The sequence below is a fragment of the Anopheles gambiae genome, chromosome 3, assembly GCF_943734735.2.
Source record: "Anopheles gambiae chromosome 3, idAnoGambNW_F1_1, whole genome shotgun sequence".
NCBI lineage: Eukaryota > Metazoa > Arthropoda > Insecta > Diptera > Culicidae > Anopheles > Anopheles gambiae.
This window is the reverse complement of record NC_064602.1, coordinates 12671493-12687908: the sequence shown is the minus strand read 5'-3', so window position 1 is coordinate 12687908 and position 16416 is coordinate 12671493. Positions and strand designations below refer to the sequence as shown.

At 43.9% G+C, this 16416-nt stretch overlaps 1 protein-coding gene across 1 annotated transcript; it reads left to right on the top strand.

The window, feature by feature from the left end:
• The first annotated feature begins 12788 nt into the window (after window positions 1–12788).
• LOC1275420 (endochitinase) lies at window positions 12789–15670 on the top strand. The gene is made up of 5 exons (XM_314673.4): window positions 12789–12833; window positions 14137–14412; window positions 14481–14993; window positions 15067–15249; window positions 15332–15670. Exons 1-5 carry the CDS (start codon window positions 12789–12791, stop codon window positions 15620–15622), a joined length of 1308 nt encoding a protein of 435 aa, XP_314673.4. The 3' UTR covers window positions 15623–15670.
• The last annotated feature ends 746 nt before the right edge of the window (window positions 15671–16416 follow it).

Here is a 16416-nt window from a genome sequence, read left to right as displayed (position 1 = left end):
GGAAAATGGGAGGTGACGGTGAAAAAACTACAAAACAAAAAAAGGGAAATCCTAGAGCAAACGAAAGCTTCGCTCCGATCTTGATCTCGGTAATCTTCGATCTCGGAAATTATTGGCTTCTGGTGGGAAGGTACGGGAATCCGAGAGGATCAAACTGAACGTGCAGTAAACACCGATCCGAGCGGCAAGTGTGTTAGGGCCTAATTTCTTTTTAATAATCTCGCTGCCCAATCTCGCTGCCGGGAATGTTTCGCGATACCGATCGATGGAGGAAAATTATAAACGGATCAAATCTAATCGAACCACGGGCAAGTGAGTTGCGAAAAGGGCCTGGATTGGTTTGTGTCTGTGCCGTGCGTTTTGGCTTCTGGGTCAGTGTTGCAGCTTGATGGTTGAGGCAAGCGAAAAGATTTTGCACCCGGAAGGATCTGCGCTGCTCCAGGCGAACGGAGGGGCGGTTAATTTCACACGATCATAAATCGATGCCGATGTGCTGCTTTGGCTTCAAACCGCTGGTCCCGATGAATGAACGGCACTGGGTCCACGCGCATCACAGTGTCTTAGCGAATGGAATATTTGGGGAAACCGGTGTGAAACCTGTCAGTAGGGATGCACTTTTCATCAAAAACCCATCCCGCACTGGTTGACCCGTTGGATTGGAGGGAAGACGAAGCCGTACGGCGATCACGCGTACGGCGAAGAAACGTAGAGCACGAAAGGGAAGCGAGGAAAGCATTCGCTGCCCTGTAATTAGCGAGCCGCCGATCGATCGGTTCGATGAAGCGCTGCCTTTTTTGCCGTCCACTTGCAAGACGCTTACCGAAGATCGCCCCTTTAGCGTTCTCACCTTTTACCCTCGCAGCCTGTTGGACTTTGTTTCGGTACGCTTGTCCGTTCCTCTCTGTTATGGTTTCCCTACTGCTGCTGATGCTTTGGGCACTCTTCGGAAGCAACCGAAAATACCCAAAGGAACGAAAGTTTCGGTCGCCCATTCCGTTCTCGCCGGATCGTTATGTTCTTCGTGCCGCCTGTATGGAAAGGGTACGCTCTGTGTCGGCAGATTAGAGATCGACGAAAATCAAAAGCGGGGAGGATATTTTCACACCTCCTCACACCGGGCGGCGGCGAGAAGCAAATTAATGTCTTCCAGCGTGCTGGCTGACATAATGAAAAGCGCTGATCGGCGGTGAGTTTTTGTGGTGGTTTTGCAAATTCTTACCACGGGTAAGATCGCGAGAAGCAAGCGGTGGGCAGTGAAGATAAGGTGCAAAAAATAGAGGTGTATTGTGGATCATCTCTTTGGATTGTGTTTGCCTTTTTTCAATATTTACTAGATCATCACTGATGAGGCTAAGGAATAATTTCTCTGGATACATAATATTGGCATTGTATTACACTTTAAACTCAGTAAGCTTAATCAAGAAGCCAACCAATAGCTAAATATACTGCGAAGAACTCTGCAGCAGCAAATGACATCACCTTTACGCCACATCTCTCACACCATTGTTCTCGTCCCAGCGACACCAGAATTGATCGTTGATGACCGCGATGAGGCGCAAGCTCTTCGAGGCGCTGCCACGATTAAATCCGCAGCAACAGCACCATCCCCAACAGCAGCAGCAGCAGCAGCAGCAAAACACCATTTATCACCCAGACGACGCAGTGACGGGGGAACGTCTGCAGGTCCGTCGTCTTGAGCGTCGGCAGCGTCTTGCATGGCGTGGATGCCAACGATACGAGTCCAACTAGAGATAAGGACCGCACCTTGGACAAAGCGGATAGACGGACGATCGCTATCCTGCCAGCGACAACACGGCACGGCACACGGGAATGGAACGGAACGGACTGTGAGCTTATCTGGGAAACATTTGTTTACAACCGCATTGACAACGATTACGGCTACCGGTTTCGCTCAAGAAAGTCCGCCAACCGGTGGGAACGGTACAGCGCCAGAGGAGTGGAGTGAAGTGGACACATTCGTCTCTTGCACCGACCCGTTGATCAAAGCCAACATTAATCTTGCGGGCCCGTTCCTGGATTGCTTGCCCCTCGCTCGCGTTTTGCCGAGTCACCGCACGATCGGTGCCGGTGCTGGTCAACTCGTTGGTGGTGGTGGTGCTCCGATGCGACTGGAGGGTTGAAAACCTTCTTCTGCGCTCGTTTGCACCACCAGCAGACCATTAATATCGGGGCGCGAATTGAGCAATGGGTTTGGTTAGGTCGACGGTGAATAGAACCATAAAGTGCATACGATCGTTTTGGCGGATGCGTATGCGGGAAAGGGGCATTTCAGGTGACACGTTGCAAACTTAGCTCGGTGCTCCATTGACACACTTGCCTTACCTGCTTGAAAATGAATAGCTAATGAGTATGAAATATGGCTTGATACGCAGAAATAGAATCATCAGAATGAAGCTGAATTCATTTTTAGTGTTGTAATTTCAGGTCTCAAGTTACAAAAAAATGTTGGTGTATTTTGAGCGTTTTATTTTTGTTTATTGCTGACTTCATCAACATAATTTAAACGAACTTAATATTCAATGGAACTAAAAAATCATTAAAAACTAAGATCTAGATAAAAACTCTGATACTTTTATTTAATAATCCTTGTTCTTAATGATTTGCTTTGCGATAAAATTGAAACTTTGATGTTCGATGAAGATGATTTAACTGGTCTTCAAATCAATTATTGACACACCTTGTGGTCTAAATGACGCTTATTCAGATTTGCACCATGCAAGCGGATTTAATGACATAAATAATAGAGAATAGATTCTTAAGAATATGAATTTAAAAAATGAAAATAATATAAGTACATTTTAACAATCTTAGTTATTTCATATAAAATTTGTATGGTTTTGATAGTTCTGACATCCTATTTTCGTCATTTGTACCTTTATGAACTATTTGGTCTATTGTACAAGAGAACAAGAAGGTAATGAAGACATCAAGAAGATATTTATAGGTTACTAGTTCAACGAGCAAGACAGATTTCGGTAACCGTTCGCTCTGTTTCATTAAAATCCCTAAGAAGAACGACTTTTTTATATTGTTTGCTACCTTTTTCACACGATAGTATACAACGAGGCAATAACGATCAATAAATTTCTGTGCGCATGTACAGCGATGTTTTCAACATTTAAAAAAATTAAAAGCACATAATTTAATTTGTGCCCGTCTCTTATCGGCCCTTAGTCATCAATGTCTTTTATGTCCCTTCTGAACTTCTCCTTTAAACTCATCCTTCAAACGCATTGACTTCTTCATATTTACATCATCGAACGTCATCCCGTGACGAATGCGTAGTTCACATGTCGATAAGCTTCGGTTCGCGATGCTTCGCGCTCGGACTTCGGGTTCCTGTCAGGCAAAATGTCCTTACCACCGGGCCTAACCCCACCCACCGACATCAAAGCAAAGTGCACCGCCACCGCCAAAGGGCTACCAGGTTGGGCCGAGGCTGCCCAGTTGCTGCCCCGTGCTGAAAGATGCAATGCCCGGTGCACACATCCACCCCGGGTGCGCGAGCGTGTACACTCGAATGCACATAATTAACGCATAATTTGAATAAATTGTGAACATAAAAATGTCGATCCTTGATTACCCTTCATTACACGCTATAAAATCGAGCGCCTTATCGCGGTGCGCAAATCGCTCCAAATCGGAACGTCGATGCGCAATGCGCTTTCGTGTCGTTGTTGGGAGTCGCTGTGTAAGTGTATGTGCGCATTTCCTTCCCCCCATTCCATTGGAGTGGAGCTGGTGAGTTGAGGTCGTTCGTGCCGTGCTGCCGTTTCTTATTAAAATCAGCCCATCGGCAGCATTAGGCCCTTATCGGAGGGCCGTTTTTCCGCTTGCACATTAAAAAACACACACCTTTTTGATGTTATTTGCTGCACTGTGGTGTTGCTTCTCCTGATGCATGCCTTCACCCCACCACGGACAGGAAGAAGTTTTGCATGAAAGAGTGGAGCTACTTTTTTTGAATGGAAAGGAATCACCCTACCGAGTTGAAGGTGAGTGCTAGTGAATTTTAATTGTGTTCTCATTAATGCGCTGCTCTAGGGCAGGATGTGTTGCCGTGTCGATACCATGCACCTTTCTTAATACATTTAATTACGTGGTTTTGTCCTTCCCTCGGATGGGATGATAAATGTATGGCATTCACTCGGTTAAGCCCGAGCTGATTTGAAATGTATCCGACACTTCTCATGCATCTCAGTGAGCCCAAGCATTGCCTTCACACCTTCAGAGTTTGGTCTCTCAAAAAGCATAGATCAAGCAGCTCGGAATGGATCCACGCGGAGTGGACGATGAAAGGCCGAGATAATGTTGGAACAAAGGTGCAGAAAGGAGCAAAAGAAGCGCCTTCGATAGAAAAACGATTAGCCTGCGCCAAGAAACCAAGGGATCTGCACCGAGGTCTGTGAGCTTTCTGCCCTCGCCGGTCGCTCGCGATGTCCTCGGAGGATGGGACGGTCCTCTCCACGGCAGACCCCGGGAATGGGGTAATGTAATTAAGTTAACATCTCAACATATCATAAATCATCGCTCGCTGCCGCGTCCCACCGACAGACTGACAGCAACGTACGGAGAGCGAGCGAGCGAGCGAGGAGGGGGGTTTGCCCCGCGTCTGAGCGCCCAGTGCAATGTCGGCGCGGGTTTTTTGAATTAGCGTTTGAAAAGCGGAGGACAGGTTAAATTAACACCATCCGCGTGATGGGCGCCAGCGTTCGGTTTCTTTCGGGCTAAATCTGTCCCACTACGGCTACGGTTCATCTTCCCGTGCTCCCACCTTCCCGCGTGTGTGTGCCTTCCTTTTAGCGTGAAAGGGCTGCCTGGCCGGTGCGGCAAATCGCCCAGCTAGTGTAGTGAGACATGAGCGAAGGCTTTCTACACGTTGTACAGCGGGGAAGCTGTATGGGGACGAGCGCGCAGGCTTTAAGACGTCGTAGTTCAAGCCACAATCATTAGGAAGCGTGGTTTTGATCTGTATTTTTTCTCGACTTTCCTGGACGATTTTTTTCCTCTCTCGCTATCGTTTGTGGATGCGTAATCGTCTTGATGGTGGAATATAAAGAGAAGTGTTAGAAGGAACAGGAAACCACGGTAACGAGCAAGTAATTGAGCGCCATCTGCTATGGTTTTGGGCTGAATGGGGAAGATTTATCGGTGAATTTGAAGCCGCAAAAAGTATTTTCAATTTCTTGAGTTTCTCTGACGCACTCATAAGGATATCTTTTAAATAAACTTGACGGGTGTCTAATATCGTTATACTTCATTCCTAAATGTACATTAGTTTCTAGGTGTACACTCAAATATCCTTCTCATTTGGCTGTTGTGTCATCAACTGTGTCCATGTTGTGTCATCAACTGTGGCGAGAATTTCGTGCTTTTTGGATGGATTTTCTTAGAGATAAAGATATTCTTTTCATTCCAAATTTTCCAAAGCAACCCTATACATTCCTTACAATGCAAAATTCAAAACATCAAATGAATCTGATGTATCCATGTGCTGTTCAAGAACTAGAAATGTACTACTATTTATGAGCTACGAATTATATTTGAGTACAAACTGTTTTAGTATCCTATTTCAATTATAAAAAGGGAAACATTCGGCATGAATGCTCTTACATTATTTGAATTTGAATGCAAGTCAAGCCCTATGAATGTAACTATTTGACTCTATGAAAATGAATTTAAATGTCAAAGTTTCCGATCAATACCAATGCACAAATTACGTGCAACAACCTGCTACAGTATTTACTAGGTGTCGAACCGTTCGCCAAAAATGGCCCGTACGCCACACTTTTTAATTGAAAGTAAATAAAACCATAATTGATCAGATTGCAATTCCCAGCCCATGGGGCCAGTATCGTGTTCTCATTAACAATTTAATTGAAAATGTAAAATTGAAATCAACGTTCAATTCCCCCCTGGGACGGAGGTCAGTGGGCGACTGAAAAGGGCGTGTGGCACCGAATTCTTTTTTGCCTTTTTGTGCGACACTGCATATGGCTGCATTTTGTCCTTTCATTTCGTAGGCCTATTTTAAATACCCACCGTTTGGAGGCTTTTTTTTTGTTGGGTTCGCTATTCGATTTCGATCGCTAATGATATTGGCGTTTGTAGGCTGCAGAGCCACTGCATTTAAAGTAACAGCGAAGTTCAAACACGGCCAAGCCAACAGACTGATCAAACGAGCGGGTAGCACCAATTGGGAACAACAGGGAACTTCTGAGTCACTTCACACCGGTGCACACCATCCGGTGAATCCACGGCAAAAAGTGAGCCTCGGGTAATGATGGTTTTATAATTATTTTCGCTACCATCTTTTTGACGCTTAAAAGGCTCGACGAACCCGCACGAACGTCGATACTTCCCCAAAGGTTGGGCTGGGTTTGCGGGTAGTGGGTAGTAGAATTTCACTTCCCAACTCGTGACTGTTCCCGGTACGACAGTTATCAGATGCTAGGGACGATAATTCACCCCTAACGAAATTGGACGTGGATCGTGGGTGCAGAAATTCGCGGCCTTCGTGGCAGGTTGCCAGTGCTGGTTGCGTTTTCGCCAGTGTGCATCGGCGATAGTGCAGCGGCAAATGGGAGATGGCATTTTAATGAGTTTCATTATTATTCCCGGTGGTTACCTTTTCACAGTCAATTTTGCCGTCTGTGGGTGCAGAAGGACCGGAATGGTACCGTATTGTAAATGGCCTTGTTATGGATTTATACATATCGATGAATTATGCACAGGCCAAACATGAATATGGAATGCATTTTTTTATGCTGAATAGGAAAAAATACTGAATGAAACTGTTTTACAATATTTTAAATCACAAAACATTTAGAAACTACAATCTGCTGTAACTGCTACACAGTTAGTAACAATTAAAGTTAGTGTACATGTTAAAAAATATTTTTAAATTAATATTTCCATAAAAAACAATCCGTCAAAGCTACAAATTTGAGTTTGAGTTTGAGAAACCTGCAGTTTCGTAAAGCGTTGTGGAGGGACAGGTGAACGCGGTCGTCGAAAAGCAACAATGAAAATTGAAAAGCTTTTGATGGTTCTTGACCAACCCCTTTTCTCAAGAGAACACTACGAAAAAAAAAGTTATTTGGCGATCGATGAAACAGCATGAAATGCGATCGCGGCCTGTTGTTGGTATCCTTTCCCGCGGGACGGTTGTAAAGAGATGCCGACAAGCACGCGCAGACGGTGGTGCAGGTGCAGTTTTTGATGTTTTGTTTTTCGTTCTAACGCTGCGTTCATTAGTGGTCATATCTTTGAGGCTATAATGTTTCTAGTTTGAAGCTAAATTTTTATAGAAAAAGAGGCATGAGCTTAATAATTCTAGCACTTTAGCTGATATAAGAGCGTGAAGAAGAATGAATAAATAAATAAAAACATAAAAATCAATTACCGTATCACTCAATGGTACAAATAACCTGAAGTTGGTGAGATCTTATTGGAATTTAGCTTACAAATTCTTGATTAAATTGATTAGCCTATTAAATACATATGAATAAGACTTGAATCAAAGTATTTGCGTTTTCGAGCTAATAATCCTATCAGTTTCATTTGATGCCTTCTGAATATATGTGCAAAATATACTCCCTCTTGCCTGAAGTAAGTAACGCACCAGTAACATTCCATACTGTGCCCATCTCCCTTTTCCGCGAAAGATTTTCCCGCAAAATGAATAGATAAAAAGCACGTGTGTTTGGTTGTTGTTGTTTTCTTTTTTTGCACAATAAATTTTCAATCACAACAATTACTGACACATCCAAGCGAACGTGCGACTGCATATCACCACGTCAAAGGATACCGACAGGCTTTGTCGGCCTGTGGGCCACGCCCTTATCAAAGCCCGGTAAAGGATTCCCGAAACCGGTTCCGTTTAAAAAGCTGCTTTCGGGCACCTTGTTTTCGCGCGGCTGAACAACAAAAAAAGAAGCATTTTTCTCTTTCTAAAATGCTGCAACTGCAACAAGTGGGAGAAAAGGGAGAATGATTTCGCTAGAAGTAAAGCTACCTTGCTTCTTCTGTAACACCACGACCCGGTACCATATTTCTTCGATCGACACCTCCAAGACACTCGGCCGAAAGGGCCTGGAAACCTGGACCTGGCGAACGTGGAAGATGGGAGGCAATGATCAATTTGCAATTTTTCTCTCTTTTTCGTGGTACGGGCTGCGGCCAGATCATCTCCCAGCGCAGCGCACCCGAAATAAAGGGGTGGCTGCTGGCGATCGGGCGCTGGAGAGAAAAGCTGAACAAAAGGAAGCGACGAACGCTTTCATTCGACGGTGATCGGAGGAAAGGGGGAAGGAGAGAGGCAAAAAACAAGATCAACAACGAAAAAAAAGCTCACGATCACGCGCGTTCACCTCTTTGCGCGCGGCTCGCGCGCCTTTGTACAGGTCGGTCGGCGGCAAGAGAACAAAGAGAAAACACATCCCGATCGCGTCGCAGAACCTCAACCAATGATTGGCTAATGATATCGAACGGATCATTATTTATGCCTTTTGTTGCGCAAGCCTCGCGCACATGCACGCACATGTACACAATACACAGGCTCGGTACGGCTGGGCGCTCGCGCGATCGCTCCCTGCGCGCGATCGTCCTTGCGTCTCCGCTGGCGCGTTTTCTCACGCGTTCTCACAACTTCACACATAATCGGTGCGGACGGTGCTGGTTGATGGGAGCATATAGAGGGAAAGGAGGGCAAATCTGTACCGTTTTTCCAACGCCCAAACGCCCCGATACACGACCACTGACAACCGCGGTGCCCCGTGCGAGCGGGTGTAATGTTTCGGAATCGAAGCATAATTAATAGTTTTAGGCTCTCCGATTAGGGCAAAACGGTTGCGCCCCATGCGTATGCGTTTCTGGTGCGGATGGACCGTCCACGAGCGAAGGCAGGGCGCTAAGGGGAGGGGGCCAACAGGGAGAAAAGAAAACAAAAACACAGCCTATTAGCGGGCTTGATTATAGGCCGGCGTTTGTGGTTTTGCCTTAACACCTTACCGAAATAAGGGAGGATAAATCGGGCCTTCCTTGTAGGAACCGCTCGAGCCTGCCTTGTGGCTTCGATGTTTGTATCCTGATGCACTCTTCAATCAAAGAGAGAAAGAGAAGGCGAGGGTGGAGTGGAGAGGGTTGGGGTTTCAAACCCGATCAATAAAGGATCAACGATTTTCTAAACCAATGTTCTTCATTCTACACCAGGGGAATCCTTCTGATCTTCTCGGGCAACACATTTGCCTGCGGTTAGGTGCGTCGGTCTCGTTTCTCGAGTGACAACAGTTGCAGGTTAGCTGCAGCGTCCCAAGATCGAACCGTTCCCATGGTTGCTAAGGATTGTGAAAGGTGGTAATGCTACCACAAAACCGCACAAAGGTAGAACGACGGCTTTCCAACGCCTCGTGCTATTAATGATGATAATTTTCCCGTCTCACCGGAAGCGGATGCATAATGAGGCGTTCAGTTAAGCTGGTGCAAAGAGAGATAAAATATGTAAGACTTTTGTTCCATATTTTGTGAAATAATGGTTCAATCGTGTTTTGAAATGCACACTCTAGTTGTGAACAAACAAACGAGTGTTTTGCATATTATGTATCTTATGTAAGTTGTTTTATTTTATAATCTCTTGATAGGCATTCAAAATATTGCTTCTCCATGCATTCCTAATCTTCAATAAAGTAGCGAGTTGTGATGAGTTTGATCGGAATTGCTAAGCTGTTTTATTTGCTTTTCCCACTATACTGCGATGTTATTCTTATTGTATTGGCTAATATACCTAATATATTGAAAACCAATACAGTATTGACTACACTGTGCATGGTTTTTCTATGTTTATAAGATATTGGTCTGATTTTTGTTTGCTTCAGCATAGTCCTAGAGTGTGTTTTTTGTTTTGATGTATTAAGATAGTATTCCTATTCACGGTTGTTGAGGAAACAGTGGCGGATGTACACGAATTAAGGGCCAAAGCGTTCACACGAATGAAAACTTTTCTGAAGTGTCGAGCTGGAAGTTCTTAGCTGGAGAAGAACTAAATTTTCTTGTGAGCCAACAGATATCAGACTCTTTTAATATGTTCAGCAAGATTTAGAGCACTTTCAGAAAGAGAAGACATAATCCAACAAAAAAAATATTATCAATTTTCTGGAACCTAAAGTACCCAACTAGCTAGTTCCTACCAAGGTCCTTGGTGTATGCCAAAGGGCTGAACATGTTAATGCAGTCTGTTTCAGACTGTTGAATTGTCAGCTCTGTTCATGGTAGAACTCAGAACAAATGAAAATCGAACCATGTGCCAAGATCGGGGCAAACAAATTCGTCCGTTTTCCTAACATTTCATGAAAGTAGAACATTCATAATGTTTGATGACCAAAAAATAAAAAAAATAGATGGGTTTTGCTAATCTAACCAGCTTTGATTTAATGATGTTTGACGCTGGATGGTTAAAACCATGTGAACAGTCTACATAAAACCACACGCCGAACTGGACGATCTGTTTTTAGTCGGAAAAAATGTAAACAAACACCGATTTTTTGCAGATTAGCTTAACAAGGATTATTTTTTTGTTGATGAAACATAAGCATGTCAAGAGTGACAGAGTGAAATTTCAGCTTTTTGGCTAGAAATAGATAATGGCGATAATTAGCCTTTTTACAGACTTTCAATATCATAGTCCATTTTGATGCATAAATTCATCATATCAATAATTTTTACTAATTTATTACCGTGTAACATATAGATGAAAAGGGCATCAAGGGAGTTTGATTGTGAAAAAGATGTAGTTGCAACATTAAACTACTTTGTTACGCAATAATCAACCCCCAACATGAGCTTAATCGCGCCCTCTCACTGTTTCTCTCAGTACCATTTAGCGCCTCGATCAGCCAGAACGAACGTTTAGCAAATAAATGACCTATGGTTAACAATCGATAAACGCATTCGGCAGTGCTCCCCTTGTTGCAAACGAATCACTCATTGCTTCCATGCCCATTCTATGTTTGCGATACTTCCCTCCTCTGTTTGAAAAAACAAAGCGAAAAAAAGAAAACAAATACGTATATATTACTTATTCCCATCATATGTCCTTCCATCGGGGTGAAGCTTGTTCGCATTATCATCCACGTTCGCGAAAAGTGTGCGCTTCACCAGCACAGCAGCAGCTGTGACTAATGATGATTGAAATCATTTTACTGAATTTGTTTGCGTTGTTTGTTGTGCGCCCCAGCACTGCCGATCCACCAATATGCTGCCGGGCTCGGACGCGCTCGGTCGCGTATGTGTGTACTTGCTGTGCACTAATATTTCACTAGCCGAGTATGTTTCCTGCTCCACCCTTGCTAGCCCCCCCCCCCCCGCTCACAAACTGTCCCATTCGAACGGTCGTCGGTACGTCCATTTTGAAACACACTCCTACTAATGTGAACCGAAATCGACTCGAAACGACACTGTTCTCCGGGGCGCAATGGAACGGAGTAGCGGCCGGCAGTCGGCGCTGTACCAAAGTGCCGGTGGTACAATTTATTGTCACATAAATGCAATCGGAAAGGAATATGAAAAACAATAAATAAAACGATGTGCCAGGGTTAAAATATTCAAATCCATCCATCTTTCACGTTGCCGCCCGGGCTGGAAAATCGCAGCTGCTTTATGCGGGCGTTTATCTTTCGTTGATTCAATTTGAGACACAACTTTTCGTGCATGCCCCGTACATCGAGGAAGCTGGCGAAGGGGTTGCCGGAGCAGAACGATTGATTGAGGGAGTGTTTTTTTCGTCTTTTATTTCGAACGGAAAGAAGCAACCAGCCTGGAGGACACACTGTGGGAGCGTTTTGAGGGTGCTTTTCATCATTTCTGCCCGTACCCGCAAATCGTATTCCAATTGCCAGAACGGGTCCCGCGGAATCCCGATACAATCGATCGAGATTCGGAGCACCGAGGACGGATGAGGTCGAACAAATGAGAGTCATTATTTTCCGACAACAACATTTTCGACAGGCTCGGGGTGGGATTTATTTCTCGCCACTTTCAGCTCAAACGCCCGTGGCAATGCGAATGCACAAATGCTCTGCGATGGAGAAGTCATAATAGCGAGACAGGCCTGTGCCATTACAGGATGAAAGGGTAGAATCGGTCGAAAGAATTACAGTGACGCAAACTCGAAGCTTTGAGTGATCACATTGAAAAGGAGGCATGCGAAGAATTTCGCTATAATGATTAGAAGCATGCTGACAAAAAGGAAACTAACGGTTCAGTCAAAGGAAAGCACGGCTGTTTGAAGATGTCAATTTACACATGTAAGCGTTAATGGAGACGCCTGGCTAGCGTTTTGCAATAGGATTAATGAGAATCGAATTGAAAACTTTATATTATCATAAGTAAATCAGATTACAGTTAATAGATTGATCATTGATCCATTTGTTTGATAAAATAAAATGGTAAAATAGTTTTGAATAAATACAAAATATGTTTCAAGATGCTCAAATAAAGTCTGTTGAGTTTGGCTTTTAAACTATCCATTTCCCTCGAATGTATTAACCATTCTGCAATCTGTTGTTCACTGTTGGCTCAAAGTGGCTTGTTCCGGTAATATCCAAAACGACACTAATCCTTCCCAAAAATTTCCACTTTTTACCCGTCATGCAGGAAACGCAGTGCCACAGAGAGACGAAACGTTCGTTACGTTCGTAACGACCACGGCTAACAAATGATTATTGGTTTTACTTAACGATTTGGTGATAAAATGTCGAATAAATTGCCGAATGTCTGCCAACTTCGCCAGACCGGTCACGACGCAGAACAATGCGGTGCGTTCCGTTTGGGTCATTTCAGTAGACTTTCGACCGCACGTACTCTCTTTTTTATGAAGCCAACCACACTGTACGAGACGATGTACCTGCTGCTTATGCAAACGGTGGCTCTCCAACGGTCCAGCCCGTTCCGAACGTACACAGACCAACAAGAAGAGGAGTTCGCTCGAATCCGCTGACGTATGGAACGATTATCGTGGCCAGCGGTGTCAGTGCCAACGATATGGTGTGAAGAAGTTCGTTTTGCGACTAATGATCATCGCTTTCCTCGAGCGCACACGCACATAGCGTTCGTTTTCGGCGAAGGGTTTCGATGCCAAGCATTCGGCCGTTGTTGCATCCGATGCAGTTTTTTGGGTTGCAATGTATTGTTTGAATAAATCTTTCGTATCTACGAGAGGAAGCGTAGGCATAGCGGCGTAGTACGTGCTCAGTGTTTTGTAATTGTTTTGCGTGCAGTTGCTAGCCGATGTGTAAAACTCGCTAGAGAATAATAAACAATATCCCAGTGTGATTTGGTGGAAAATTTATAATGACACAGTACAGTGAAAGAGCTGCTTAATGGATTATTTTCCATTATGTTGTTTATAGAAGCACTAAACTGATAATTGTATTTATGTAGAATAAAAGATAATTGTATTTATTCGTGTATTTGAAAAATTCAAAGTCAATAAACAGGTAAAAATTATTTCATTAATCAACATATTGGATTAGATGAATCAATGGATCAACGTACTTGATCAATGGCTCGATGGAAATAATTACTAAATACGAAGCGTTTTTAAATTTCATGCAATGTCTTCCTGAAAAATTGATTTGAATTTAATTGATTGAATTTATTTGATGAATATAAATTGAATTGATAAATGATCATTGACTTTCCTTAAGATATGTTGTTATTTAAGTTTCAACCATAAGCTAATCTTTAAATACATATAAATACTACTTGGTTTATGTAAGTTAGCCTAACTCAGTTATGTCATCACAACAACAAAAGTCACCAAAACGTTTGAATATGTATAAAACACATAAAAAGAACCAACTAATGGAACAAACACAGCGCGGCTTACACAAAAGGAATGTTTATTTAGCATCTTGTCTCCCTTATTTTGCTACCCTGGTCAATCTGCCATACCCACAACCAGTTTTTATTTATTAGATTGTTTACAATTCATACGTCACACGTCTACACACAAAGACAATCCATAAAGAATCATTTATGGTAGGTAGGTATTCCCTCAGATCTAAGAACAGGTTTTAGCACGTATCACACTGAATGTCTCATCCAGAACTTCAACAGCTTGTGCTGTTGTATCAGTTCTTTAGCAGTCCCTTGGCCGCGAAGGTTGCAATGATGTGGCGCTCTGTGCTTATGCTTAGCTTAGTTTGTTTCATGTTTGGTAGCGTCAATGGTCTTGGCGGAAAACGACTAATGTGCTACTTTTCAAGTGATTCCCCAAAAACAAAGGGCTACGGACGGTACACGGCAAACGAGATCCCATTGGAGTTGTGCAGTGATGTGATCTATCGTGGCATTTCGTTTCCAGAATGGAGGAGAGGATCATATTTCTTTGATGTGCGTGCGACCCCACGTGTACTGGAATCTCAAAATGATGTCTTAATGAGTGTAGTATTTACTTCCAGAACGCAGAAATACAGCAGCTAGGTGGATTTATGTACACCGTCAAAGCGAGATCGGCAGCAGTGCGTAGTTTTGTTACGGTGCTGGAAAGAGGCAAAGAAGCACTGTCCTACTCGATCATGGCCGAAATACCCGAACGGCGGCGTGCCTTTGTAAAGGCCATTCTGGAGCTGCTGGAGCAGTACGGGTTGAGTGGAGTCGAGATTGCTTGGGAGTGGCCCGGAACAATGGTTAAATTTGGAGGCATCTCCAGCGATCGTGAGTCACTGATATCGCTGCTGACGGACGTACGAGCGGGTCTGAAGAGTAGGAACAAGGAGCTGCTCTTCTTTGGTGCTGTGTATCCGAAAGTACTGAGGGAATCCTACCGCGTCACCAGCATCTGTCAGCTGGTAGACTACGTGACGCTGTTCACCTTTGATATGCGGCCCCACACAAACAATGTGGCCGATGTGCATGCCCCGATGCGCAATAGGTCTTTTGAGACGGAATCAAACCGCGCGAGAACGAATGTGGTAAGGATAAGGCACGGCACTCACTGATTCGTTAGTTGTCTGAGCTAAATTTTGTTCAAATGAACAAACACAGGTTGATGGTGTCGAGACGTGGATCGATTTTGGATGTCCACCGAAAAAGCTAATCCTAGGAATTGGACTGTTTGGGCAGGCGTACACCCTAGCCAATCCGGCATCATACAACGTAGGTGCTCCAACCGTTGGGCCAGGTGCGGAAGGACAATATTACTACGAAGGTTACTATCCTTATTATGAGGTAAGGACATATTTTTAACAATATTTTAAACATCCAAAATGTACTCAAACTCACCAAGAAACAACCATCTCTTTCTTCACAGTTATGTATACTTATCCGAAGCGGTTGGAGCTTATTCTATGATCCAATAGGACAGATGCCATTTGCCGTTCGTGGTAATCAGTGGATGAGCTACGAAGATACGACTTCCATTGGAGTGAAAATGAACTTCGTGCAGGAAAAGCGACTTGGAGGAGTGATACTACAGTACGTGGATTACGATGACTTCTGGGGCTTCTGTGGCACGAGGAATCCTCTCACCACCTTCATCTATCAACGTTTGCAGCAGATTCCTTCCGACATTGGATTTGCGATCGAGTGGAATAAGAAGTAAAGCTCGAACTGGTGTAAAAATATTCCAGTAAATTATGCACAACAATAAGTCATTGAATATTTTATTCCCAATAGCGATAAGATTATCTATCACGATGATAAAACTATATCTTTTGTATTCTTGTGTATAAAATCACACAAAATCTACCTCTATTTCTCATGCTTATCCCAAGGTGATATATTCAAGAAAACAAAATCATTCACCCTGCTCCGAAAAGGCAACGGCATATTTAGCACTGCCATAAAGATGGGATTTATTTTTCGCATCGCTTTGTTCGTCTGTGCACACAACGTTGATCATCAACCATCAAGCTCGGTTTGGTGTCGCTTGCTCAATCACGTCGCTTCGTACAGCTTATTCCTTATTTTGAAAAATATCCCCCAAAAACCCTCCAAAACCCGCTTGATCGCACCCCGTGGTCCCGTCGTCATGGTGGTAAGCTAAAACTTTATGAATGAAACCTCCCGGCATGTCAACGATGGTTAAGACGCGCAGTCGGCCAAAGCGGACAACCTAATCGGCAAACAGAACGGCCGTTTTCCGAACGGTCACTTCGCTTCAGAAGCACCCTGAAGAGTTTATGGGAGCCTCCAGAAATGAATCTTTCATGCAAAGGTTGCTATCGTTATGTGTGTGTGTGTTACTGGGAGTGCCCTATAGAAAACCCACTCGTCACGCTGCGGGACACACCAACGCCCACTTCCGGTTACGCTAATCTCATTATCGAGTCTGTACTGTGTGTGCCTGCCTGCTCGCTCGCGAGTGGAGAGGTGACAAAAATGATAATCCTGTCG